We start from the raw sequence: 25,824 nt of genomic DNA, 5'->3' as shown, positions 1-25,824 counted from the left end.
CACACAGTTAAGTTACCAGAAATCCATTAAAATACTTTTAACACAGTTAAGTTACCAGATTCCTTCAGGCTTGTTTTTAAGATTTGTGAGAATGTGTCCAGAGCAACTTTTACTCTGGCTAATTTAGCCCCACTAGTAAGGCAATAACCTCAAGATTCTGTCTGATGCTCCACAATGTCTTTCTACTCTGGCTAGTAGGAACATGAACTATTCCCAGCTATGTATGAGCTCTAAGAACCTTGAGGCCTTTCAGTAGTTTTTTCCTGGCCTTGGGTAGTTCCTTCACATAGATGCATAGATCAGAACTCCATTAAAAGCATGAAGAGTTGTCTCTGAAGATCCCTGGGAATCTTTCTCTGCAAAGCTTCTTTCTTTCTAGTATTCTTCCCTGTAAATTCTAGCTGCCCTGGTCTCCCTAAATTGTAGTCTATCTTCCCAGCTCAGTGAGACCACTGGGCTCGGTTTCCCTTTTCTCGGGGATCATGCTACACTACTTAGTAATGCTTGGAAATCAGTGCATCATATTTTTCATCTGGTTTTCTAGGTGTTTAAAGAAACGGGTCCCCTTGTCTCCATCATTGCTAGAGCTGAAGAGCCTACACATTTAACAGTGAAGTGATTCTGGATATACTAAGTTAGGGATAGAGAAGAACCTTTAAAAAATAGAAAAAATGGTTGTGAATATGTACTGGCTTTTTAGCAGGAAAGGATTTCTTGAGCATAAAAGTATTACAAGACCAATTCATAATAAAAACTTTCAGAAAACTAGGAAGAGGGGAATTTCATCAACTGGATAAAGAGAATCTACAAAAACCTACAGCTAGCATTATGTTTAATGATCAAAGATAAATGCTTTCCCCCTGAGATTGGGAACAGGCAAGGGTGACTACTCTTATTCAGCATAATCCAAAAAGGTAGTGTAGTAAGGCAGGTAAGGGAAATAAAAGGCATACAGATTAAAAAGGAAGAAACAAAACTGCTCCTCTTTGAAGATTACGTGATTGCCTTTGTAGAAAACCCCAAAGAATCCATTTTTAAAACTGCCGGGGTGCATTCAGCATGTGTTAGATTACAAGATAAAAATACAAAAATCTTTGTATTTCTACATAATAGCAAAGAAGATGTTGATATCAATTTTATTTATTTATATATTTTTGAAAGTTTTGAGAGAGTGCGCATGAGTGAGAGGCCAGAGAGATGGGGAGAGAGAGAATCCCAAGCAGGCTCTGCATTGTCAGCACAGAACTCATGAACTGTGAGATCATGATCTGAGCCGAAATCAAGAGCTGGAGGTTAACCAACTGAGCCACCCAGGCTCCCCTGGACAAGATTCTTCTAAAATGTATACGGAGGAACAGAGAAAATAGAATAGCTAAACAATTTTGGAAAAATTGGAGGAATTAGTTTACCTGATTCCAACACTTATTATATAGCTACAGTAATCAAAACTGTGTGATACTGGTATAGGACCAGACACCTAGATCAAAGAACTGAGAACCCAGAACCACATAAATATGTACAGCTGATTTTTGACAAAGTTACAAAACCATTTCAGTGGAGTTAACAAATGGTGCTCTAGCAACTGGATATCCGTAGCAAAAAATAATCATCAAACCAAGGTCTACATGTTACACAAAAATTAATTAAAAACGGGTCATCAACATAAATGCAAATGGTAAAACTATAAACCTTTTTTGAAAAAACTTGCCTAATCCTAGGTCCCAAGGATTTTCTAAAGAGTTTTTAGGCTTGACATCATAAACACAATTCATAAAAGGAAAAATTGATAAGTGGACGTCATCAAAATCCAGAACTTTTGCTCTGCAAAAGACCCCGTTAAGATGATGAAAAGACAAGCTACACAGTGAAAGAAAATATTTGCAGATCACATGTCCAACGAAGGACTTATATCTAGAGTATATAAAGAACTCTCAAAACAGGGAAAGATAAACAATCCAGTTAGGAAATGGGCAAAAGATATGAACTGACTTGCACCAGAGAGGAGATACACAGATGGCAGATGAGCACATGAAAAGATGTTAAACATCATTAGCCACTAAGAAAATACAAATTAAAATCACAATAAATACCACTACACATCTAGCAGAATGACTAAAGTAAAAAAACAGTAACAACACCAAATGCTGACAAGGATGTGGAGAAACTAGATCCACTGTGCAACCTGAAAGTTGCACTCCTGGGCATTAACCTCAGAAGTGAAGACTTATGTTCACATAAAACTTGTACATTAATATGCATAGCAGCTTTATTAGTAGTAGCCCCAAACTGCAAACAACCCAGACATCCTTCAGCAGGTGAATGGTTACAAACTATGGTACATTGATACTTTGGTATACTACTCAGCAATAAAAGTAAATTATTGATATATGCAACAACCTGGATGAATTTCCAGATAATTATACTGAGTGAAAAAGGCTAATTCCAAAAGGTTCCATACTGTGTGATTATAGGACATTCTTGAAATGGCAAAATTATAGAAATGGAGAACAGATTGGTAGTAGTTGCCTGAGGTTGAGGAGGAAATGGGGCAGGAGGGACTAGGTGTGGCAATAAAAGGGAAAGGGAAATATAAGGAATCCTTGTGGTGATAGAAATGCTCTGTATATTAATTTCATCAATATTAATATACTGATTGTCCTATTGTAGGATAGTTTTGCAAGATACCATCATTGGGAGAAGCTGGGTAAAGGGTACACGGGGTTTCTATATTTCTTATAACTACATGTGAATCTACAATTACATTTTTTAAAAGCAGTGAGAGGATGGAGAACTGTCCTGCTACTGGAAGTCAAAAGAAAGCTGGAGTTGCCATACTTATATCAGACAAACTAGATTTTAAATTAAAGGCTGCAACAAGAGACGAAGAAGGGCATTATATAATAATTACAGAGTCTATCCATCAGGAAGAGCTAACAATTATAAATGTCTATGTGCCGAATATGGGAGCCCCCAATATATAAAACAATCACAAACGTAAGCAACCTTATTGATAAAAATGTGGTAATTGCAGGGGACTTTAATACCCCACTTACAGCAATGGATAGATCATCTAGACACAGGATCAATAAAGAAACAAGGGCCCTGAATGATACATTGGATCAGATGGACTTGACAGATATATTTAGAACTCTGCATCCCAAAGCAACAGAATACACTTTCTTCTCGAGTGCACATGGAACATTCTCCAAGATAGATCACATACTGGGTCACAAAACAGCCCTTCGTAAGTATACAAGAATTGAGATCATACCATGCATACTTTCAGACCACAATGCTATGAAGCTTCAAATCAACCACAGGAAAAAGTCTGGGAAACCTCCAGAAGCATGGAGGTTAAAGAACACCCTACTAAAGAATGAGTGGGTCAACCAGGCAATTAGAGAAGAAATTAAAAAATATATGGAAACGAAAATGAAAATACAACAATCCAAATGCTTTGGGATGCAGCAAAGGCAGTCCTGGGGGAAAAATACATTGCAGTCCAGGCCTATCTCAAGAAACAAGAAAAATCCCAAATACAAAATCTAACAGCACACCTAAAGGAAATAGAAGCAGAACAGCAAAGAGACCCCAAACCTAGCAGAAGAAGAGAAAAAATAAAGATCAGAGCAGAAATAAACAATATAGAATATAAAAAAAACTGTAGAGCAGATGAATGAAACCAAAAGTTGGTTTTTTGAAAAAATAAACAAAATTGATAAACCTCTAGCCAGGCTTCTCAAAAAGAAAAGGGAGATGACCCAAATAAAATCATGAATGAAAACAATCATTACAACCAGTCCCTCAGAAATACAAGCAATTATCAGGGAATACTATGAAAAATTATATGCCAACAAACTGGACAACCTGGAAGAAATGGACAAATTCCTAAGCACCTACACACTTTGAAAACTCAAACAGGAAGAAATAGAAAACTTGAACAGACCCATAACCAGCAAAGAAATTGAATCAGTCATCAAAAATCTCCCAACAAATAAGAGTCCAGGACCAGATGGCTTCCCTGGGGAGTTCTACCAGACATTTAAAGCAGAGATAATACCTATCCTTCTCAAGCTGTTCCAAAAAATAGAAAGGGAAGGGAAACTTCCAGACTCATTCTATGAAGCCAGCATTACTTTGATTCCCAAACCAGACAGAGACCCAGTAAAAAAAGAGAACTACAGGCCAATATCCCTGATGAATATGGATGCAGAAATTCTCAATAAGATACTAGCAAATTGAATCAACAGCATATAAAAAGAATTATTCACCATGATGAAGTGGGATTCATTCCTGGGCTGCAGGGCTGGTTCAACATTCGCAAATCAATCAATGTGATACATCACATTAATAAAAGAAAAGAACCATATGATCCTGTCAATCAATGCAGAAAAAGCATTTGACAAAATTCAGCATCCTTTCTTAATAAAAACCCTCAAGAAAGTCAGGATAGAAGGAACATACTTAAACATCATAAAAGCCATTTATGAAAAGCCCACAGCTAGTATCATCCTCAGTGGGGAAAAACAGAGCTTTCCCCCTGAGATCAGGAACACGACAGGGATGTCCACTCTCGCCGCTGTTATTTAACATAGTGTTGGAAGTTCTAGCATCAGCAATCAGACAACAAAAGGAAATTAAAGGCATCAAAATTGGCAAAGATGAAGTCAAGTTTTCACTTTTTGCAGATGACATGATCTACATGGAAAACCTGATAGATTCCACCAAAAGTCTGCTAGAACTGATACATGAATTCAGCAAAGTCACAGAATACAAAATCAATGTACAGAAATCAGTTGCATTCTTATACACTAATAATGAAGCAACAGAAAGACAAACTGATCCCATTCACAATTGCACCAAGAATCATAAAGTACCTAGGGATAAACCTAACCAAAGCTGTAAAAGATCAGTATTCTGAAAACTATAGAAAGCTTATGAAGGAAACTGAAGAAGATACAAAGAAATGGAAAAACATTCCATGCTCATGGATTGGAAGAATAAATATTGTTAAAATGTCAATACTACCCAAAGGAATCTACACATTCAGTGCAATCCCAATCAAAATTGCACCAGCATTCTTCTCGAAGCTAGAACAGGCAATCCTAAAATTTGTATGGAACCACAGAAGACGCCGAATAGCCAAAGTAATATTGAAGAAGACCAAAGCAGGAGGCATCACAATCCCAGACTTTAGCCTCTACTGCAAAGCTGTCATCATCAAGACAGCATGGTATTGGCACAAAAACAGACACATAGACCAATGGAATAGAATAGAGAACCCAGAATTGGACCCACAAAAGTATGGCTAACTAATCTTTGACAAAGCAGGAAAAGAATATCCAATGGAAAAAAAGTCTCTTCAACAAATGGTGCTGGGAGAACTGGACAGCAACATGCAGAAGAATGAAACTAGCTACTTTCTCACACCATTTGCAAAAATAAACTCAAAATGGTTAAAAACTCGGAATGTGAGACCGGAAACCATCAAAACCCTAGAGGAGAAAGCAGGAAAAAACCTCTCTGACCTCAGCCGCAGCAATTTCTTACTTGACACATCTCCAAAGGCAAGGGAATTAAAAGCAAAAATGAACTATTCGGACCTCATGAAGATAAAAAGTTTCTGCACTGCAAAGGAAACAATCAACAAAACTAAAAGGCAACCAACAGAATGGGAAAAGATATTTGCAAATGACATATCGGACAAAGGGCTAGTATCCAAAATCTATAAAGAGCTCACCAAACTCCACACCCGAAAAACAATCCAGTGAAGAAATGGGCAGAAAACACGAATAGACACTTCTCTAAAGAAGACATCCAGATGGCCAACAGGCACATGAAAAGCTGCTCAACATCACTCCTCATCAGGGAAATACAAATCAAAACCACACTCAGATACCACCTCACGCCCATCAGAGTGGCTAAAATGAACAAATCAGGAGACTATAGATGCTGGCGAGGATGTGGAGAAATGGGAACCCTCTTGCTCTGTTGGTGGGAATGCAAACTGGTGCAGCCGCTCTGGAAAACAGTGTGCAGGTTCCTCAAAAAATTAAAAATAGATCTACCCTATGACCCAGCAATAGCACTGCTAGGAATTTACCCAAGGGATACAGGAGTGCTGATGCATAGGGGCACTTGTACCCCAATGTTTATAGCAGCACTTTGAACAATAGCCAAAGTATGGAAAGAGCCTAAATGTCCATCAACTGATGAATGGATAAAGAAATTGTGGTTTATATACACAATGAAATACTACTTGGCAATGAGAAAGAATGAAATACGGCCTTTTGTAGCAATGTGGGTAGAACTGGAGAGTGTTACGCTAAGTGAAATAAGTCATACAGAGAAAGATTCCATATATTTTCACTCTTATGTGGATCCTGAGAAACTTACCAGAAGACCAGTGGGGGAGGGGAAGGAAAAAAAAAAAGGGGAGGGAGGAAGCCAAACCATAAGAGACTCTTAAAAACAGAATAAACTGAAGGTTGATGGGGGGTGGGAAGGAGGGGAGGGTGGGTGATGGGTATTGAGGAGGGCACCTGTTGGGATGAGCACTGGGTGTTGTATGGAAACCAATTTGACAATAAATTTCATGTTAAAAAAATAATAAAAGCAGTGAAAAAAATTTAAGGGAAAGGATAGTGTACTCTGAATACATAGAACTTTTACTTTCTGTAGATTAGAGAATACCACAAAACTTAAAGCCAACACTAAACAGGAAATATATTTGTGACAAGTATGACTGAAAAGAAGTTGATACCTTTTAGTATGTAAAGAATTCTATAACTTATAAAACACTGAAATCCTCCTACGTAAGCAGTACACAAAAGAAAAAAAATGCACCTTGCTAACAAAACATTAAAAAGTATTTCAGTCTCACTAGTAATCAAGGAAATAAAAACTGGAATTCATTTTATCCTCCAGATTGCAAATCTCTTTATATAACCTTGTCCCGATATCCCATTCATTTTCTGTCTACCTCTCAGGTGTTGAAATTATATAGAATTTAGGTCCAAGTGATATTAACTTTTAAATATAGTAGCCTGTTTTAAGTATTTCTGAACAATGGCATTAAATTTCTAACCACAGTTTCAGTTATTTTACATTGATAATTTCTACCGATTCATTGTTCACTGCTTTCTCATATGCAGTATGTTCTTTCTCAATTTTTTTGATTTTTTTTCTTTGTATCAGAGTTCCTAAGTGTTTCCACCCCTACCCTGTCACCCCCAAGTGTACTTGACGAGTACTTGGATATCTGCATATGCCATTTTTCACTTTGATACAGGTAATTTTGTGCTCTCTTTCCTTACACATCTGAAGACGATTTGCTTCAAGATGACTTGCAAATAAAGTTGCTTTATTTTTCTTTGCTGTTGAAAATGAGAAGTCTTACCACAGTCTGATTCTTCTTCTCGGTAGGGAATCTGCTTTTAGTTAGCTAGTTTGTTTTCTGTCTGAAAATTCATAATCTTTTAATCCTTACACATTTGAATTTGGGCAGGTTCATTAGCATATCTGAGTGTATATGAAAATGTGGATTTTTCATAGTATTTCTGCCTAGCATTTAGTGAGTCTTTTCCATCTGAAGACTTGAGTCTGTCTTCAGCTAAGTGATCTTTTCTTTTGTAACTTTTTTTTTTTCTGGTTCTTGCTTCCATTCAACCTACTCTGCCCTCATTCTGGAATTCCAGTGATTTGGAGATTGGGTAGTCCTGGGCCAGCTTTCAGTGCAGTGTGTATTTTCTCACAGTTTTGATCTCCTTTTCATTTTTACCTTTGTCTTAGAAGAATTTCTGGACTTTGACTTCTAATGTACTAATCTGCCTTGTAGCCATGTCCATTTTGTTTGTTTATTTAAAAAAATGTTTTTTTTTTTTGGGGGGGGGCGCCTGGGTGGTGCAGTCGGTTAAGCGTCCGACTTCAGCCAGGTCACGATCTCGCGGTCCGTGAGTTCGAGCCCCGCGTCAGGCTCTGGGCTGATGGCTCAGAGCCTGGAGCCTGTTTCCGATTCTGTGTCTCCCTCTCTCTCTGCCCCTCCCCCGTTCATGCTCTGTCTCTCTCTGTCCCAAAAATAAATAAACGTTGAAAAAAAAAAAATTTAAAAAAAAAAATTTTTTTTTTAATTTTTTTTTTTAACATTTATTTATTTTTGAGACAGCATGAACAGGGGAGGATCAGAGAGAGAGGGAGACACAGAATCCAAAGCAGGCTCCAGGCTCTGAGCTGTCAGCACAGAGCCCGACGCGGGGCTCAAACCCACGGACCGTGAGATCATGACCTGAGCCGAAGTCGGACGCTTAACCAACTGAGCCACCCAGGCGCCCCTGTTGTTGTTTTTTTTTTAATGTTTACTTTGAGACAGCAAGTGGAGGAGGGACATAGAGGGAGAAAGAGAATCCCAAGCAGGCCCCATGCTGTCCATGCAGAGCCCAGTGCAGGGCTTGATCTCACGTACTGTGTCCATTTCAGTCTATTTTCTCCCTTTCTCAAGTTGAAATATTTTTTTTAAATTTTTTTTTTTAATGTTTATTTTTGAGACAGAGAGCATGAACGGGGGAGGGGCAGAGAGAGGGAGACACAGAATTGGAAGCAGGCTCCAGGCTCTGGGCTGATGGCTCAGGGTTTGAACCCATGGACTGTGAGATTGTGACCCGAGCCGAAGTCGGACACTTAACTGACTGAGCCACCCAGGCGCCCAATATTTTCTATTTCTAATAGTTCTTTTTTTTTTTTTTTTTTTAATTTAAATCCAAATTAGCATATAGTGAAACAATGATTTCAGGAGTAGATTCCTTAATGCCCCTTACCCATTTAGCCCATCCCCCCTCTCCCAGCCCCTCCTGTAACCCTCAGTTTGTTCTCCATATTTATGAGTCTCTTCTGTTTTGTCCCCCTCCCTGTTTTTATATTATTTTTGTTTCCCTTCCCTTATGTTCATCTGTTTTGTCTCTTAAAGTCCTCATATGAGTGAAGTCATATGATTTTTGTCTTTCTCTAATTTCACTTAGCATAATACCTTCCAGTTCCATGCACGTAGTTGCAAATGGCAAGATTTCATTCTTTTGGATTGCCAATTCTTTTTGATACTCCATTGTATATATATACATCTTTATCCATTCATCCATCGATGGACATTTGGGCTCTTTCCATACTTGGCTATTGTTGATAGTGCTGCTATAAACATGGGGGTACATGTGTCCCTTCAAAACAGCACACCTGTATCCCTTGGATAAATGCCTAGTAGTGCAATTGCTGGGTCGTAGGGTAGTTCTGTTTTTAGTTTTTTGAGGAACCTCCATACTGTTTTCCAGAGTGGCTGCACCAGCTTGCATTCCCACCAGCAGTGCAAAAGAGATCCTCTTTCTCTCATCCTCGCCAACCTCTGTTGTTGCCTGAGTTGTTAATGTTAGCCATTCTGACAGGTGTGAGGTGGTACCTCATTGTGGTTTTGATTTGTATTTCCCTGAGGATGAGTGATGTTGACCATTTTTTCATGTGTTGGTTGGCCATCTGGATGTCTTCTTTGCAGAAGTGTCTATTCATGTCTTTTGCCCATTTCTTCACTGGATTATTTGTTTTTTTGGTGTTGAGTTTGAGAAGTTCTTTATAGATTTTGGATACTAACCCTTTATCTGATACGTCATTTGCAAATATCTTCTCCCATTCTGTCAGTTGCCTTTTAGTTTTGCTGATTGTTTCCTTTGCTGTCCAGAAGCTTATTTTGATGAGGTCCCAGTAGTTCATTTTTGCTTTTGCTTCCCTTGCCTCTGGAAATGTGTTGAGTAAGAAGTTGCTGCAGCCAAGATCAAAGAGGTTTTTGCCTGCTTTCTCCTCGAGGATTTTGATGGCTTCCTGTCTTACATTTAGGTCTTTCATCCTTTTTGAGTTTTTATGTATGGTGTAAGAAATTGGTCCAGGTTCATTCTTCTGCATGTTGCTGTACAGTTTTCCCAGCTCTAATAGTTCTTATCGCCTGTTTGCTCCCCTTTTTATACTCAACCCTGGTTGGGTTTTTTCAATGCAGTATTATTTTTAATATTACTGGGAATATCCATTATAAGTTGATATTAACTCCTGTTTCCTACATTGACTATTTTGTTTTTGTTTTTGTTCTTTTAGGGCTGTTTACATAGTTTGCTTAGTTTGGCTCCCCTGCTGACTTCCTCTTAGGATCAGTGAGTTTTGCTCATATTTTTAACGAAGTTCTTGAATAGCCAGTAATGTTGGCAGATAATGGGCTACCTTAAAAGCCCATTTGTGAGCCTATTTGATTTTCAGCAGGCCTCCCCCTCTTAAACTAAAGCAGATAGCCATGGAACTCCAAAGGTAGGCTTTGTTCTTGGTGTAAGGAGAAGGCAGGAACATGCCAGAAAATGGACATCTCTTAAGCATTCAGTGACTAGGAGCTAACTAGCAAGTAAGCCTCCCCAGGACCCCCTGCCCTTGACCAAGGAGGCAGTGAGGGCCTTGGGTAGCTAAACTCTTTTACCTAGCATTCCACCCACACACAGTAAGTTAAGCTTGGGAACTAAGATTGTATTGGCAAGATTCTTAACCTACTACTATCAGTGATGATGAGGGTATAAGATGGACAGTTGTATTTTTGTGTGTGTTTTGTTTGTTTTGTTTTTTTACATCACTGGTAAAAATAAAAGTGTATACATTCTTCTGGAAAGTAATTTGGCAGGGTGTAAAAAAGGCTTTTAAAATGTCTAATCCTAAACTTTAGTTCTCATATTTCTAGAAGTGTATCTTTTTTTAAGTTTCTTTTTGAGAGAGAAAGAGAGAGAATGTACCCACATGTAGGAGAGGGGCATAGAGAGAGGGAGAGAGAGGAAAAGGAGAGATTCCCAGAGCCCAACTCGGGGTTTGGTTTCACAAACCGTGGGATCACAACCTGAGCCGGAATCAAGAGTCAGACACTTAACTTAGCCACCCAGACACCCTCTAGAAGTGTATCTTAAAGAAATGGGGAAGTGGACATAGATTAATATTCAGAGATCTTAGCTGCTGTGTTACTTACAATAAGGGAGCATAGGAAAGAATCTACAGGTTTTACAGAAAAGGCATGGTAAGGCAGGTGAGTTATGTAGCTGTATGATGGGATATTTTGCAGACTTTAAAATGCCTAATGACATGGAGAAGTGCTCATGATCTAATATTGAATGAAAAAATGAGTATAATATATGATAAAAAGGCCAGAAGCAACACAACAAATTATCATCAATGGTGGGATTCTAGGTGACTTGTGTTTTCTTTTTAAAACTTGTCTGTGTTTTTCAAAAATTTTACAGTGAGTCTGTATGATTTATGATCAGAAAAAAAAAAAAAGTTCATGTTGTTAAAATATGTCTCTCCACACTCTACACTGCATCAAAAAAAAAAAAAGACCCTTTTCAGAATTTGCAGGCAAAAAGTGGTTTGTATTAGGGTTGAAATTTGCCAATTATCATAATGTGCAAATGGATTTTGAATTCTCCGGCTTTTCACATCGTGTAGCGTGCACGGCTGCTGTTGCCAGCTCTGGCATATGAGCTCCAGCGAGGCCCATCTGCCGCTCTGGCGCAGCTTGCCTGACACAGATTTATTTCATTTCGTTCTTTAATTTGGCAACATTTTGTCTTTTCTCATTATCATAGCTGGAATTCAGTACCAGTACTACTTATTTTGTTTACCGGTTTGTTGTCTCTTTTGTTCTATTTTGTGAAGACGAAGAAGCCAACAACGGGGATTGTGTCTTGTGAAAACGCAGTTCCTGTCCTTCGGGATCTTGGGCATGTCTTGCTGGAGTGTGCTCTCTCTCTCTCTCTGACACTTGCAAGCCATTTCAGTTCTTTTGATTAGTGGAAGCCTTCGTGGTATATTTTTTCGAAGAGCTTAGTGTTCCTTTTCTTCTCCTCTCCCCACCCAGGAAGATTTGGAAATGGTTCCAAATAGAAATTATAAACATTAGCCTTGAGCTATGCTCTCTGGTGTTTGGTACTTTTTGTTTGTTTTTAACCGAAGGCTCATGTTTGTTTAATCTTCATCACTACAGCAGAAATTGGTGGTGGGAGACTTCTGCTCCGCCCTAAGCACCCTGCACTTAAGAAGAGTTTTTCTTCTGAATTGGTTTGTATGTCAAAGAACACGGGGGTAGTCTGCCAGATTGCTAAGAATTTACTCAAGTGAAACTTTAGAACTGTTAGAGTCCTCTTAGAGATTTCTTGAATGGATTTGTTGGGACAGGATAGCTGCTGCCTAAGAAGCCTCTTTGAGCCTAATACAAAGAATGTCTCTTCAACACAAAGTAAGACTTTTTGCTGCTTTTTTCTCTAGGTTACCCTGAAGAAACTTACCCAATTTATGACCTTTCAGATTGCATCAAGCGTAGGCAAGAAACCATCTTAGTGGATTACCCTGACCCCAAGGAACCATCTGCTGAAGAAATAGCTGAAAGAATGGAATTGCTAGAAGGTGAAGAATCAGACCATTTGGGGTGGGGAGTGCCCACTGACCCCAGAGTCCAGGAAGATAATTCTGTTACCTCATGTGACCCAAAGCCAGAAACATGTTCCTGCTGTTTTCATGAAGAGGAGGATCCTGCGGTCTTGGCAGAGAATGCTGGATTCAGTGCAGACAATTACACTGAACAAGAGGAAGCCACCAAAGAAGTATGGCCCCAAGACTTCAGGGATAAAGGGTTGGGCATCAGCACTGATAAAGCACATACAGATGGTACATTGAGGAAGCGGAACCCCCAGGGTTTGGAGTTGAAAACAGCTGGTTTGGGGAAGTATCCATTACTCTAGTCCCAAGGTGACCTTTCTCTCCTTTCTCCGATTTCATCCTTGGCCCTGTGCCCTATACTTCATTCTGTGTTTAAATATCCTAGCTAATCAGGTCACTACCATGGATATCATGTATCCTTCCTGGTGCTCAGACACCTGTCACCTTGTAAAACACGGTAGCAATTAGTATGAACATAACACAGCTTCACTCTTTATGCCTTTCTTCCACCAGAGAGTCGATCCACTGAGTAATTATGTTTGATCTATTGTACACTCAGGGACAGGGGTCTAACTCCTCATGCTAGGAGTAGCAGATGGTTTACCTGTGAACGAACATCAGTTTACACGTGATGAGGACTTATGGTTGCAAAAGTGAAGATTTCAGAGTCCAAGATGTCTTATTCTGTGGGCCTTGAGCAGGTTAGTTGTCTCCTGGGTTCAAGAAGAGAACATTTTTTGTGGGTATGATGGGGCCAGAGCAGGGTAGGACTCTGCTGTGTGAGCTGAAGCCCGTTTGCCACAGCAAGGGCCTTTTTAGGAGCACTGTTGCTGCCTCAGATACCTGCTTTTCTTCAGAGTAGCAGAAGACCCCAGTGATTTGTGAAGGAGCCTGGAGACCTGTTGGGGGACTGTTTTGCTCCAGTATTGCCTGGATCTCTAGCTTCCTTTATCCCTGTTGTGTTCACAGAACTGCCAACCCAGAAGCACCTTTATACCTCTGGCCCTCAGTGGCCAGAAGAAGGTTTAAATAGAGACTTTTTAGGCCTTGCCCTCCAGATCCAAGGTTTGAGGCTGTTAAGGCTACAAGAAAGCCGTGTGAGAATGCTGGTCCTCCATGAGATGCTCAGGTGGCCAGAGAGCCAGGGATAGGGAAAGAATCCATGTACTGACAGCAGTCCTGGCCTGGAAGCTATTCTAAATGTTGTGCCCTCTGCAACCACATGAATTGAAACAGAAGTGAGGACGACTGAGCTTGTAGACGAAGTGCCAGCCCCAAAGGGAAGTTGCAGCGTGTGTCTTTTGCAGAGAACCAATATAGCAGGGGCATATAGCCCCTATAGCTATATAGGCCAGGGGAAGAGACTATTTGTTCTCTATTCAGGTATCTGGGTCTTTTGAGAAGGGTCGGGAAAGTAGGAGGTAGGTTATGACTGGAAGGATTTTGACCAAACTAAAGACCTCATCTCTAAGGTGCCATTTGCCATGTGTCTTCTGGAGATAAAATGGCACCCAGGTATCCTGGCTAGTAAAGATGAGTGAATTCAGTTTACATGTAAGACCTGAGTTTGAAGAAGACACATTCCCAAGAACATTCCCAATCATAAAATGCAGAAGACGTGAAAATTAAATTATGTGAGGGTAGATAGAGCTTTTGGAGTTCCATTGTTCCTAGTTGTCTAAGATGCCAGGAAAATAGTTAAAATCACACATCTAAGCCTATAGACTGTCAAAAGGTATGGGATCATATTAATATGTCAGCTACCACTAGGCATTTCTTGTTGATGAAATTAACATTTTTGTTAGAGAAGTCATTGAAGACTGAGTCTGTAGGACTCTATCTATCTATCTCTGTGTAGAATATTTGATTCACTTTAAAGAATGTAGTTTAAAATGTACTATAAATGATCTAGATGTAATGCTTAAGGTAAAAAATAGGTGCTCTGAACTGTTTTGATAAATTGTTTTCCATTATTTCCTTTTATTCACTGTGAGGGGTTGATTTATGAGGAGTCCTGGGTCCCTGGTTCTAATTTCTTTTTTGCCTTAGTATATATGTTTCCATTATTAAGATGTGTTTGTTTCTAGCTTGTTCATTCATGTGTTCATTTAGACACTGCCCAGGGGTAGGCAGTGGGAGCAGGGGCTCAATTCCTAACTTTGAGTAACAAAATTTGGTGTGGGAGCCTTGTCTAATTTATTATTTTCAGTGAACTATTAACTATAAAAGGGCTCAAGATGGTGAATTCTGCAAGCAGAGAAATGTCGGTCATGATTCCATTCATGCCTATTCTGTCCATAGAGTCTTGTTGGGTCCTTAACCATTCTGAGTCTTGGTTTTTTCCTATCTAGTGCAGGGGAGTACAAGTCCAGGTCTCATAGGGTAGTTAGGAGGATTAAACGTGAATTCCTCAGTGCATATAAAACAGCATTAGCCCTCCCATCTCATACATAACCACTCAATAAGTGGTAGATAATTTACTTTTCTTGTACAAGGCTTTATGCTGTAATTGAGACATGGACCCAAATCTATAGAAACATAAAGATCATTTTGGCCAAAGTACTTCCAAGACACTTGGCGGGCGAGTTGGATCTTGAGGCGTGCTGGGAACTTCAGGTGGCCAAGGAAGCGAACATTCTTGGCAGAAAGGGCAGTGTTAGACAAAACTGGTGTGAAAAGTGTATGGATGTTCAGGTATTTTTGAGGATGGTATGTAAGGTGTTGCCTAACCAACTCTTTAATTTTGAATGTTAATCTTTGGGGGAAATGGCTTATGGGAATAGTTCCTGCCAGAAGTACTAAGAGCTCATGATGGTTCTTGCTGCCCTAGCTCTTGGTTGGCTTAAACAGCAATAATAAATATTAACATATTAATATTTTAGAAATTTTGATTATTCACCAGTTGTTTAGTCTTTTGGATTTTCCAGAATTATTTTATCCTTCAGGGATGACAATTATGTGTACATACAACTCAGGATGACCAAATCCTAGCACTGGTTTTCGTTGTCATGCCTGCTCTCGCTCTCACCATTGTCTTCATTTTTCAGAACTGGTCTGGGCTGTGAACTTGGATGAGCCCCCAGGTACTAGTTTTCAGTGACCTTTGAGCACTGTGGCAGAGCATGGAGGACAGACAGTTGGCCTAGGAAGCCAGTGCGTCACCTGGGACCATGCTTGGTTAAATCAGGTGGGTGATCCAGCCAGGAGATGCTCTTTCCTGTCCAATAAGAGCAAAAGAAAGCACCTCGCTAGCTCTAGGACTGGCAGTATACACACTCCAGAAACTACACCCAGGAAGGAAGGTGTGTTGAAGAATGGAGGCATAGTTGGCCTTTAGAAGAGATGGCCTAGAAGAACCACACTCTCTGTACCTTCTAGGACTTGGGTGATCAATGACTCATGGTACAAACTAAGACACTTTGGGGAAAGGGGACTTTAATTATAATTATGCCAGCACAATAGGTGTAAACCAGGACCATCCTGGATGTATTTAAAAGACTTGTTTTTAACCTAACCACTAAACAACAAAAACCTCTTCCCTTTTTAGTAAGAACCTGTACTGTTGTTTTCCACAGAGGCAGAGCCAAGGAGATATAGGCCATGATTGAGGCAGGAAATTATCTTAGCCACATAAAAACTCCAAATCTAGGGTAAAAAATAAACCAACCCTATTTTTGTTCCTAAGGGCCGGGCCCTCAGGGCGACACTCAGTAACCAAACAGTCCATTCTTGCAGAGGACTGTGCTGACCTAAGTAACTTCTATCCTTAACTATTCTTCCAGCCTGTGTGTGTGTGGTTCTCACCATCCTTAAATTTGAAGAGCACAGCCAGAGACAGGACAGCCTCAACCCACATGATAGTGTTTCCAACCAAGCCATGATGCCTTCCCACCCACCCCCGAGGCTCTTAGGACAGAAGGAAATGAATGGTGTAGGAAAAAACTTTAGGTAAGAAAGGTTTTTTTCTCCTTTTCTACAAAGAAAAAAATGCACAGTCATGTTGAAACAGTTCAAGTTTAATTTGTTGATATATGGTCTGTACTTAGACAAACACTAAGTTCTACAACATATATAATGTCAACATGGGAAAATACCAACTTTGTCATTGCACATACCAGTAAATAAATACATTTGCTCAAGAATACCAAAGAGTTTATTCAAAAAGTCACTTAATAAAAGCACAGTTTTGCAAGTTTGTCTAAAACTCCAGATAATTTTGAACAAAAATGTCTGACCACTCCAGAATAGGAAAAGACAATCTTGTGCAAACAGACATACACATTCTAGGCATTATGAAAACTGGCTAAATGTATATTCCCAGCAAGAGAAGTGCCACCCATCCTGACCAAGTCCTCTTTGTAACTCTGGCCTTCATGAGGCCAGAGTTGGGCTTCCCTTTCTAAGCCCCTCAGAATTACTCTCTAGGAAACTCTGGATCTTGGCCTTATCTATAGCTCTGCCTGGACCTTGATGGGGGGAAAAGGAGAGGGACAGGAAAACAGAAGAGAAGAAAGGGGTGTGACATGTTTCTTGGGAAAGAAAAAAGGCACAGTGATGAGCCAGAAACGGTAGTGATGAAAGCAGGGATCAACTTTAATTCACCCTCTTACTGAAGGCTTGGACAGTCCAACCTCCTCAGCTGTAGACGAGAAAACCACCTAGAAAAACGTGCTTTGCTCAGAATCACCTAGCTACTAAGTGCAATAGTGCTCTCTATAAGACCAACTTGCCTCTCGACTTGGTCAGAAAATTAAACCTATCCCCAGTACTTCTGGGGTATTGCTTCTCCCTCCCCCTAATCCTGAGATGACAGAATTGCAAACTGGAGGTACAGAAGGACAGGTAACCAGTAAACTCAAAACAAGAGCCCATCCCTTGGCCTGTTCCTGGGGGCTGCTATAGTTCAGTGCTGGGCACAAGATCGCAGACTCCTTAAGCTATCTGGAAAAGTGTGCTCTGAGGGCCACCTGGCATCCTGAGGTCACAGGTATAGCTTAGCAAAGAATTCTAGAAAGGGAAGGCCAGTGTTAGCACAGTAAGGGAAAAGCAGGGACTCCAGATAGGAAATGTCATTTGTGCTTGCATAACAGAGCCATGGTCATGGCTCACTGCAGACCCCACTGTGAGGAAGCATGTACTTACTAGGTTTGAAGTCCTCACTGCTGCTTATTAAATTTAGAACTGCCTCTAAATGTAAACTGGCAGAGCATTTATCTGTAAGTATTTCCAGACCCAAGACAAGCTTCTGCTTCTATAATTTTGCTGCCCTTTTTTTGTCACTGAAGGATGCAGGCTCCGAAGGTCCTCTTCTAGCTTGTGATTATTACACTTGCTGGCTTCCAGTGCCTGTCCTCAGCATGAGTCTGGACCTTACCTGCTCCTCCTAAACTAGTGTCGTGATTTTTAAGGCACATTCACTAGAGTATGTTCAGATTCATCCAAAGGCATGCATATTTCTTCAGGTAATGCAAAATGGAACTGAAACTAAAATTTCTTGGATGGTATCCTCCCAGTCAGAACCCCTGGGAGAAGGAGCTGCTACTTTCCCAGGTCTACTTTCTGATCAAAGAGCATGAAATGAAAAAAAAAAAAAAAAAATCCACAGGCGATCATAACATCCTTATTCCTTTCCTACTCATCCTTAGAACTATGATCGTAGTAAGAAACCTCAGTTGGTGATTTGCAGATTGCCCTTTTCCCCAGTTACACACAGAGACACAGACACACACAGACAGACACAGAGCACCTTGGAGCCAGAAGGAAAGAAAAGCTAGATTTGGAGAAGAGTGGGGAAGTTAACATCACTGCTCTGTAGAAGAGCTGTTTGGGGTAAGAGGGAGTAGAGTTTTGGGGTGTGGCCCCAGGAGCAGTACAGAGGAGCTGCTGAAGGTCCCAGCTGCCCACCACCCTCAGGGCCTGCTCATTTCATCATCCAGTCACCAGGTGCGTAGAGGGTATGAAGGGCAAGAGCTGTTCCCATGGGAGATGCTGAGCCCAGATGGTTTCCAGAGGCCCTGGCAGCTTTTTGAGTCTTTGGGCCCATGGAGAGGCCAGTGGACAGGGAAACCCAGCATCACCAGGAATGGGGCCTTAAGAAAAGACCTTGTGAGGCTGGAGCTCAAGCACCCATCACCCACTGCTCACCAGAGCTTTTTTCCCCAGGCCCGGGCCACACCAAGTTCCTGACCCCACCAGACTATCCAACCACCCTGCTCTCCTGCACATTTGCCACTGGGCTTCTACCTTTTCCACATGGCCACCTGGATTCCCCCCTCCCTAGGATCTAAAACAGCTCATTCTACTTTAAAATCAGAGACGCCGCTTGACCCAGACTTGGGAGATCTAGTTTTCATCATCCCAACTGTCAGCAGGTCTCTTCCCAAAGTGAGGAGAAGAGCCAAACTAGAACTATGGAAAGGAGGAGGGCCCCACAGTACCTCATCAAGAAGTGGATCAGCCCTGGTAAACAAAAGTCTCGTGCCCTCAAGAGTGGTCCAGAAACTAGACCAGTGGAAGGGCCTCGCACATATTCACACTAGAACAGGTGTCCCTTGCTATGAGCACTCAATGTAGGAAATCCTAGATTAGAAGGAAATAAGAACTCAGTACCTTCCACTTAGGTCAGAACAACTCCCCCTCACTACAGAACCTCACTAGAGTAGTTAGGACTTATTTAAAAAAAATTTCTACACCACCTTTCCAAGCACACCTACTCTGAAGGGAGAAGCTATTCCTCCTTGCTTCCCCTTGACTTCTGACCACCATCTGGGCGAGTAGCCGGGGGGGGGGGGGGGTAAATGACAAAACAGGTAAGGACTTGGCTTAGCGTTTCCAAGTCTTCAGGGTAGATGGTGCCATCCCAAGGGGAGGAGGATGGAGGGGGGAGATCAACACCCCACCCATCACACCCGAACAGAGAAAGGGGCAGCAGTCTTGCTAAGGCCTGCCCCCTGAGCCAAACACAAGCCAGTCTCAGAGTGATACCCAAAAAGCCAGCTTTCAGTCTCTGTAACCAGACAAAAGGGTGAGGGTATGCAGACTGGGTCCCAGGAAGGCCAGAGAACCAGTTTCTTGGGGGCTGGTAGGAACAAAGAAATCAAGGGAGCTGAACTTTGCCACTAACCAGCCAGGTGACCCAGTGCAAGTCCCATTCCTGTTATGATTCACCTAAAGTACTACTCGTTCATCACTAAAGGCCCTGCCATTTCTGAGCTCTCGTGGTTCTAAAATACTCCCTGCTTTCTTCACCCTGCCCCACTCCCACCCGGGAAGAACCAAACACCTAGACTGACCATAGGAGGAGCTGAAGCACAGGCAAGAGCACTGAGCTGCAATTTCTTCCCGGAGCATGCCAGGGTTCAGGAGTAGTGCTCTGCCCACTAGAGTCCCAGGCCCGCCTACCTGTGTGCACTCAGGCTGACAATCTGGTCCCCGTCCACATTTACTGGGGATAGTGCAGGAACTGCTCAGAAAGCTCCTCCGGCAGTTGACAGGACTCCCGAGATAGCCCTGGTCCAGGGAGCCTTTCCGTGTACCTCTTGCACGTGGACCTGTGTCCTACAGGCCCCATCCTCTAAGACATCTGGCCTGGAGGCCCAGCCTCCTCCTGCCTGTCTCTGTGCACATGGAGAAAACCTCCCACAGCCAGGCCCCTACAGTCCTGACAAGGTCCTGCCACTCGCCTTTCCCAAACCCCTATAACTCCTCCCAGCCTGGCCGAGGCCTTCTGAAGCCAGAGGACTTTCTGTAGTTAGCAAAGGACTTGGTAGTCGAGCCTTGCCCTTCTGTGTAAAGTTGATGTACCCAACACACACACACTGTGCTCTTCACTAATGGGGGACCCGTTGTCCCCTGACTCCTAGGCTGAGGGGATGGCTGGGCCACAGGAGCCCTGCATTGTGCTTCCTCTCCCTCTACACATCTTCCTACCTTCCAGCTGAAGAGGCCACCCAGCTTGGCAAACATGATTGCAGCAGGATACTAACCCAAGAGTTGGGGGTGTGTGTGTGTGCGGCCCTTGGGGCACAGGAAGAATTCATTCTGGTCCATTCACACACACCTCCCCCATCTAGTCCTCTGTCTCAGCAGTGGAGGCGGGTCTGAGCTGGCTGGGCCAGGGAGCCACTGAGAACAGAAGGTTCATCTGGCAGGAGGCCTATGTACAGAGGGTAGGCAGGGCTGTCTCTGCAGGCAGCTCCACTCCAGGCTGGGCAACCCCAACGGGCACAAGGAGGCCCTCTACTCGCAGGCCAGCTTGCTGTCGAAGCTGGACAGGGCGATGGCGAAGGCCTGCAGCGCACACAGTGGGTAGTTGTAATCCATGGTGAACACATCCTCTGCTACACGGCCAAACTGCATCACAATGTAGTCCGCTGGAGGCAGGCACAAGTGTGCACAGAGAGAGAGAGAGAAGACAGGGCAGGGATAGTAGAGATGAGGAAGCAGGAAGAGAAGGAAGCCGAGATGCCAAGGGAAATCCCAAAGGAGGTAAAACACAGACCAATGGGGAGAAGTGGTGGGAAAGAGGGAGCAGATGACACAAGGAGAAAAGACAGACATATAAACACCAGAAGACAGAAGAGAAAAAGTCCATTCAGAGGGTGTTTCCACACCTGAGACTGCTGACTAGGGTTAGGGCAAGAAGGTTCTTCCAAAGGCCTCCCCGTCATTATGGTTAGAGAGCTCTTGACATCTGACCTAAGCCGTATGACCCATGTCCTTAAGCTCTGGCCTGTAAAGGCTGGGCTGGGTGAGTGAATCCTGAGCTACAGGCCATGGCTACCACGTGGATGATAATGAGTCAGGGCAGAAACACTCACGGTCATTGCCATGGATGATCTGGAAGTTCTTCACAGAGGCCTGTGTGACGCGCCCGTGGAAGTTGAGTACGTAGGACTGTGTGTCGTCATTCCAGACAGGAGTCTTGTTTTGCAGCTCAATGATACTCTCCGTGTTCTTATTCTGCCAGCGTGCTAGCAGCGTCTCATGCTCCTGGGAAGGCAGCCTCCCCTGAGCCAGGCCCAGCCCTGTGCTGCCGCACCACAACCACCCTGAAGAGGGATGTGCCCTGGGGGTGGGGTTCTTAGATTTCCCTAGACCTCCACGGCTTCTTACACTGTGTCTCCTCCACAGACACAAGCCAGCTACAGTTCTGTCCACAGAAGTGCATGCAGAGGCTGGGATGATGGGGAAGGGGTGGGCAGAGACTCACGTTTCGGGGCCGGATGGAGACTCTCTCATGAACCATGTTCATGCCTGGGACAATCACACTCATCTTCCGTGGCCCCTTGAAACCTAAGACGTTTGTCTCCTGGGAAACAAACACAGAGCGAGAACTCAACACTGGAGAGGACTCTACTTACCTCACGGAGAGATGGCAGGGGCGTGGGGAGAGGGAATAAAGATGACGAGCTCGTTTCCAGCCTCTCCACTTGAATGTCTAACAGACATCTCTAAACTTGACACATGCAGAACCAAGCTCCCCAATCTCCACTCTGCCTAAACCAGCAACACCTACAGTCTCTCACTTAATTCTTCCATTTGTTCATTCTTGACTCCTCTCTTTCACTCACAACCCACTTCTAATCCATCAGCAAATGCTGTCAACTCGACCTTCAAATTATATCCAGAACTCAACCACTTTCTACCAGCATCACGTCTCACCAAGATGACAGTAATAACCTTTATCTGGATTCCTTGTTTCCAACCTTCCCTGCCCCCCATCTTTTCACAAGCAGCAAGCAGTCAAGTCCCATGCTTTGCCTCCACTGTTCATTCACATTAAAAGCTGAAGGCCTTACCCTGACCACAAGGCCTCACATGGTATGGCCCCATCACTTTCCTCTCCACACCATTTGCTCTCCTCTGCACTCACTCTGCCCTCCTTGCTATTCCCCATACATGCCAGTCACTCAGGACATTAGCACTGGCTGTGTTCTCCCCTACACCTACATGGCTGGCTCCAACTTCCTTCCGGGCTTTACCCAAGTGCTACCTCAGGGAGACCCTCCCTACCATCCTTCCTAAAAGCTTACACACACCTAATATTTCATATCCCTCTTCCCTGCTTTGTTGTTTCCTCTTCACATTCATCAGGAACATTATTTATTTTGTTTATATATTTTATAGCTTGTCTCCCCTACCAGAGGTTTAAGGTATAAATTTACATCTCTCTTCTTCACTATTGTATCTTCAGTGCCTCAAACAGTACCTGCAACACAGCTGGGGCTCAGAAAGCATTTGGAGTTTTGGGCTGCCTCCCCAAAGGTGACCAGCAGGTGGCAGCACAGGATCATACAAAACAGCTACAGAGCTCCCAGACTGGCCGCCTTAGAAGTATCCATGCCCAGGTTAATGGAGGTACCAATCCCCCATTTTAAAATGGAGACAAATCCCCTGTATTTATATTCCAGTTTGGTCATTTAGAATCTATAGGACACTGGCAAGTGACCCAACCTCTGAGCTTCAGTTTCATCTATATGATAAAAGATATAAGACTGAGCTCTTAGGTTGTACATTCAGTGAGATGATTATGCAAAGGGCCTTGTAGTCCATGAGGGCCTACATACCAAAGGGAGGACATGAGGGATGACCCAGGCCTCCTGTCTCCTTTCCCAGAGGCCCCCAGGCTGGGCTATATAGAGCTCACCTGGTTCCCAAGGCTCCCTGGCCAGATGGCCATCTGTGGTCTGAGCTCTGAAGACAGGGGCCACTCCAACAGAGAGCAGCCCAACTCTGTACAGTCTTGTCTACTCACAAAGCGAGATGGGAAAGCCCACAGGTTGGGCAAGTCCTCAGTGTCATGTCAAACTTGGAGACTAGAGACCAGGAATGCAGGACTCACATAGCACACGGCTGCCAACTCCTGACGCAAGGCTCCACTTTCCAAAGTAGAGGATGATGCCTTCTGAGGGTTGACTCCATTGTCATAAACGGTGAACTTAGTGCCCATGAGGTTAGACCTGAAGGACAGGCAATCGATAAAGGATCATGCACCTTCTGCCCTAAGGCAGGGAAAAGCTCAGTCTGTCCCATGAGGAGCCTGCAGAACATACTGGATTGAGCCAGGAACAGACCTGGGTGGGGGGGACCCCGCTCACTGAATCCCCATGTTTGATCACGGGCACAAGGGCTGGATTTGCTCTGAAGAGAATCAAAGGGCATCTTAGTTCAGTGAGGGAAATTCCAGGAGGTAAATCTGGGATCCACAAGTTTCCCTCAAGGAACAGGAGTGCTCCTCTCATGGGAGGTGAGCAAGCACAACGGCATGTGGCAAGACTGTAAAGGGGACTCAACATCCTGTAGAGAGTGGATATCACAGATGAACTCCTCTGTCCCATCCAGCCCATGGTGTTGGTCCAGCCCCATCTCCAGCATTACCTCCTCATCTCTAAGCTTGACTTCTGTTTCCCCGATCTGGCACTCTGCTCCTCAGCAAACATTCCCCAAGAACTAGCTCAGAGCCCTTCTCCGATCCCAAGGTTGCATTCTCTTCCCTCAAGGGCTCTAGCACAGACCATGGGGCCACAGCAGCTCTTCCACGGTGGCCTACATCTTCAATGACTTCCTGAGATTTTGATCCACCACTCTTGGCAGACTTCTGCCCCACTCGCCTGGGAGCAGCTTAGGGTAGGGTGCGCAAGGTCCATCCCCAAGTCTGGCTCTAGACTGGCACAGACCTGGGCCTGTGGTTGGATCTGATGGACAGACGGAATTCCACGAGCAGATCTGACCCCTAACCTAGAGCTCCTTCAGGGACAAGACATGCCCTGTCCAGGGTCTGGCCCTGCCCCTCCCTCCCACCCCTGCCTGCTTCCCAGGGGAGCGCTAGTACCGCAGTTTCCCGATGTAGCTGTCCCCTCCTCGAGACAAGTCTGTTGGGTCCACAGAGATGAGGTAATTGGAAGTTTTACTCTTCTTTCTCTTCCTTCCCGCCAAGAGGAACACCTTGGGGAATGGAGCAAAGTCACGTTCCAGGACCAGCCTCTGGTCACAATTACGGGTGCCCCTCACACACACGACTCTCCCTTGCGTCAGCTCCTGAACATGTGTGTGTGCACGCACACATGTGCACCAGCAGACACAAAGGTACACACCAACCAGGTACGGAGGCTTCTGTCCCTTTGGGGGAACTGAAAGGTCAGTGTTGGATCTGAGGCTTCCGGTCACATCCCAGCCCCGGGACCTCAGGCCATCCCCCGGCAGAACTGCAGGTGCAGGCCAACCTCACCTTCTTCCCATCCTCGCGGTCCAGGTGCAGGAAGTAGGTGGGGTACATCCCCCGGTCCATCCCCTTCTTGTCCCGCGTGATGCGGCACTTGATGGTGATACCTTGGGGGGCCGGCCTCAGTGCAAACTCCTCAAGATCCTGGACCTCAACATCCGCCGAGGGTTCTGGGGCTGTTGGGCTGGGGGCCGAGGCTGCCTCCTACCGGGGAGAGAGTAGGAGCCTGATGCCCCAGAGATCCGGAGCAGCTGCAGTTGGCAGTCTGGGATCCAAAGCTGCCCTCTGGGGTGGTGGTGGTGGGAACTGGGGCAAGGTCCTTGGGACATGGGCCTGGCCATGCTGGCCCTGGGGTCAGCAGCCAGCACCTCAGCCCTTCTCCCACCTCAGCTGTCCCTGGGGGTGGAGACGGAGGATGTGGGCAGGTTCTCAGGGCCATCCTGTCCAACTCGAGCCCTTCCCCTCCGCCCCCCGCTCCTGGCCTGACTGGGGAGGAGGCAGGATAGGAGGACAGAAGAGCCCTGGTCCAGAGAAGCTCCTGGTGGGCACCTAGGCCTAGTCCCAGGAGAGCCAACTATCATTTCTTCACACCCATTCCCCTGCAGCCCAGATGATCACCCTCCGAAGACTGCCGTCCACACCCCTACTGGGCAGGAGAGCGCCTCACCCTGACAGACTTCCTGCTGGTAGCAGAGCTGGGGCGGGTGTTGCTGTTTAGCTGGGAAGAACTGGAGCTATTCTCATCCTCATCCTCCTCTTCCTCTTCAAAGCTCATGCTGCTAGAGACACCTGGGCCAGGCAGGGGAGCAGGCAGGGCCGAGGGGTCACATATACACCCCTGGACAAACACCTGTTCAGAAGCACTGAGCCACCCGTACACGTACAGCCATATGTACACACGTGGGTACACACACACACCCAAATATACGCAAGGACACATTCTGTCAAGCGCACGCGTGAGCTGGGGATGCTCACAGTCAGTGTGTGACCCCGCCCCAGCTTTAGCTCAGTCCCCCCATGAGTTTCCCCCAAACCCCCAGTCACAGTGCCCAACTCCTGGGTAGTGAGGCCTGAGCAGAGCTGACCCTGTGCAGGGGGCCTTCATG

General features: G+C 44.1%; 2 protein-coding genes across 8 annotated transcripts in view; one reads left to right on the top strand and one right to left on the bottom strand.

The window, feature by feature from the left end:
* RIC3 (RIC3 acetylcholine receptor chaperone) overlaps positions 1 to 14,581 on the top strand; it is a 65,089-nt gene extending 50,508 nt beyond the window's left edge. For 2 of the 5 annotated variants that reach the window (XM_045484396.1, XM_045484397.1), the window contains exon 6: positions 12,325 to 14,581. In XM_045484396.1, the coding sequence (XP_045340352.1) occupies positions 12,325 to 12,797 (473 nt within the window). In that variant the 3' untranslated portion in view covers positions 12,798 to 14,581. Of the gene's footprint in view, positions 1 to 12,043; positions 12,118 to 12,324 lie in introns of all 5 variants that reach the window. The other 3 variants (XM_045484400.1, XM_045484399.1, XM_045484398.1) reach the window with 3 other exon arrangements.
* A 1,909-nt stretch (positions 14,582 to 16,490) lies between these two features.
* The window catches only part of TUB (TUB bipartite transcription factor), an 87,887-nt gene continuing 78,553 nt past the window's right edge, over positions 16,491 to 25,824 (bottom strand). For all 3 annotated transcript variants that reach the window (XM_045484395.1, XM_045484394.1, XM_045484393.1), the window contains 7 exons: positions 25,386 to 25,507; positions 24,725 to 24,922; positions 24,329 to 24,441; positions 23,339 to 23,456; positions 21,707 to 21,805; positions 21,315 to 21,486; positions 16,491 to 20,867 (listed from right to left, as the gene is read on the bottom strand). In XM_045484395.1, coding sequence (XP_045340351.1) covers positions 20,734 to 20,867; positions 21,315 to 21,486; positions 21,707 to 21,805; positions 23,339 to 23,456; positions 24,329 to 24,441; positions 24,725 to 24,922; positions 25,386 to 25,507 — 956 coding nt within the window. In that variant the 3' untranslated portion in view covers positions 16,491 to 20,733. The remainder of the gene's footprint in view (positions 20,868 to 21,314; positions 21,487 to 21,706; positions 21,806 to 23,338; positions 23,457 to 24,328; positions 24,442 to 24,724; positions 24,923 to 25,385; positions 25,508 to 25,824) is intronic.

Source organism: Leopardus geoffroyi, chromosome D1 (genome assembly GCF_018350155.1).
Source record: "Leopardus geoffroyi isolate Oge1 chromosome D1, O.geoffroyi_Oge1_pat1.0, whole genome shotgun sequence".
NCBI lineage: Eukaryota > Metazoa > Chordata > Mammalia > Carnivora > Felidae > Leopardus > Leopardus geoffroyi.
This window is presented reverse-complemented; position numbering and strand designations above follow the sequence as displayed.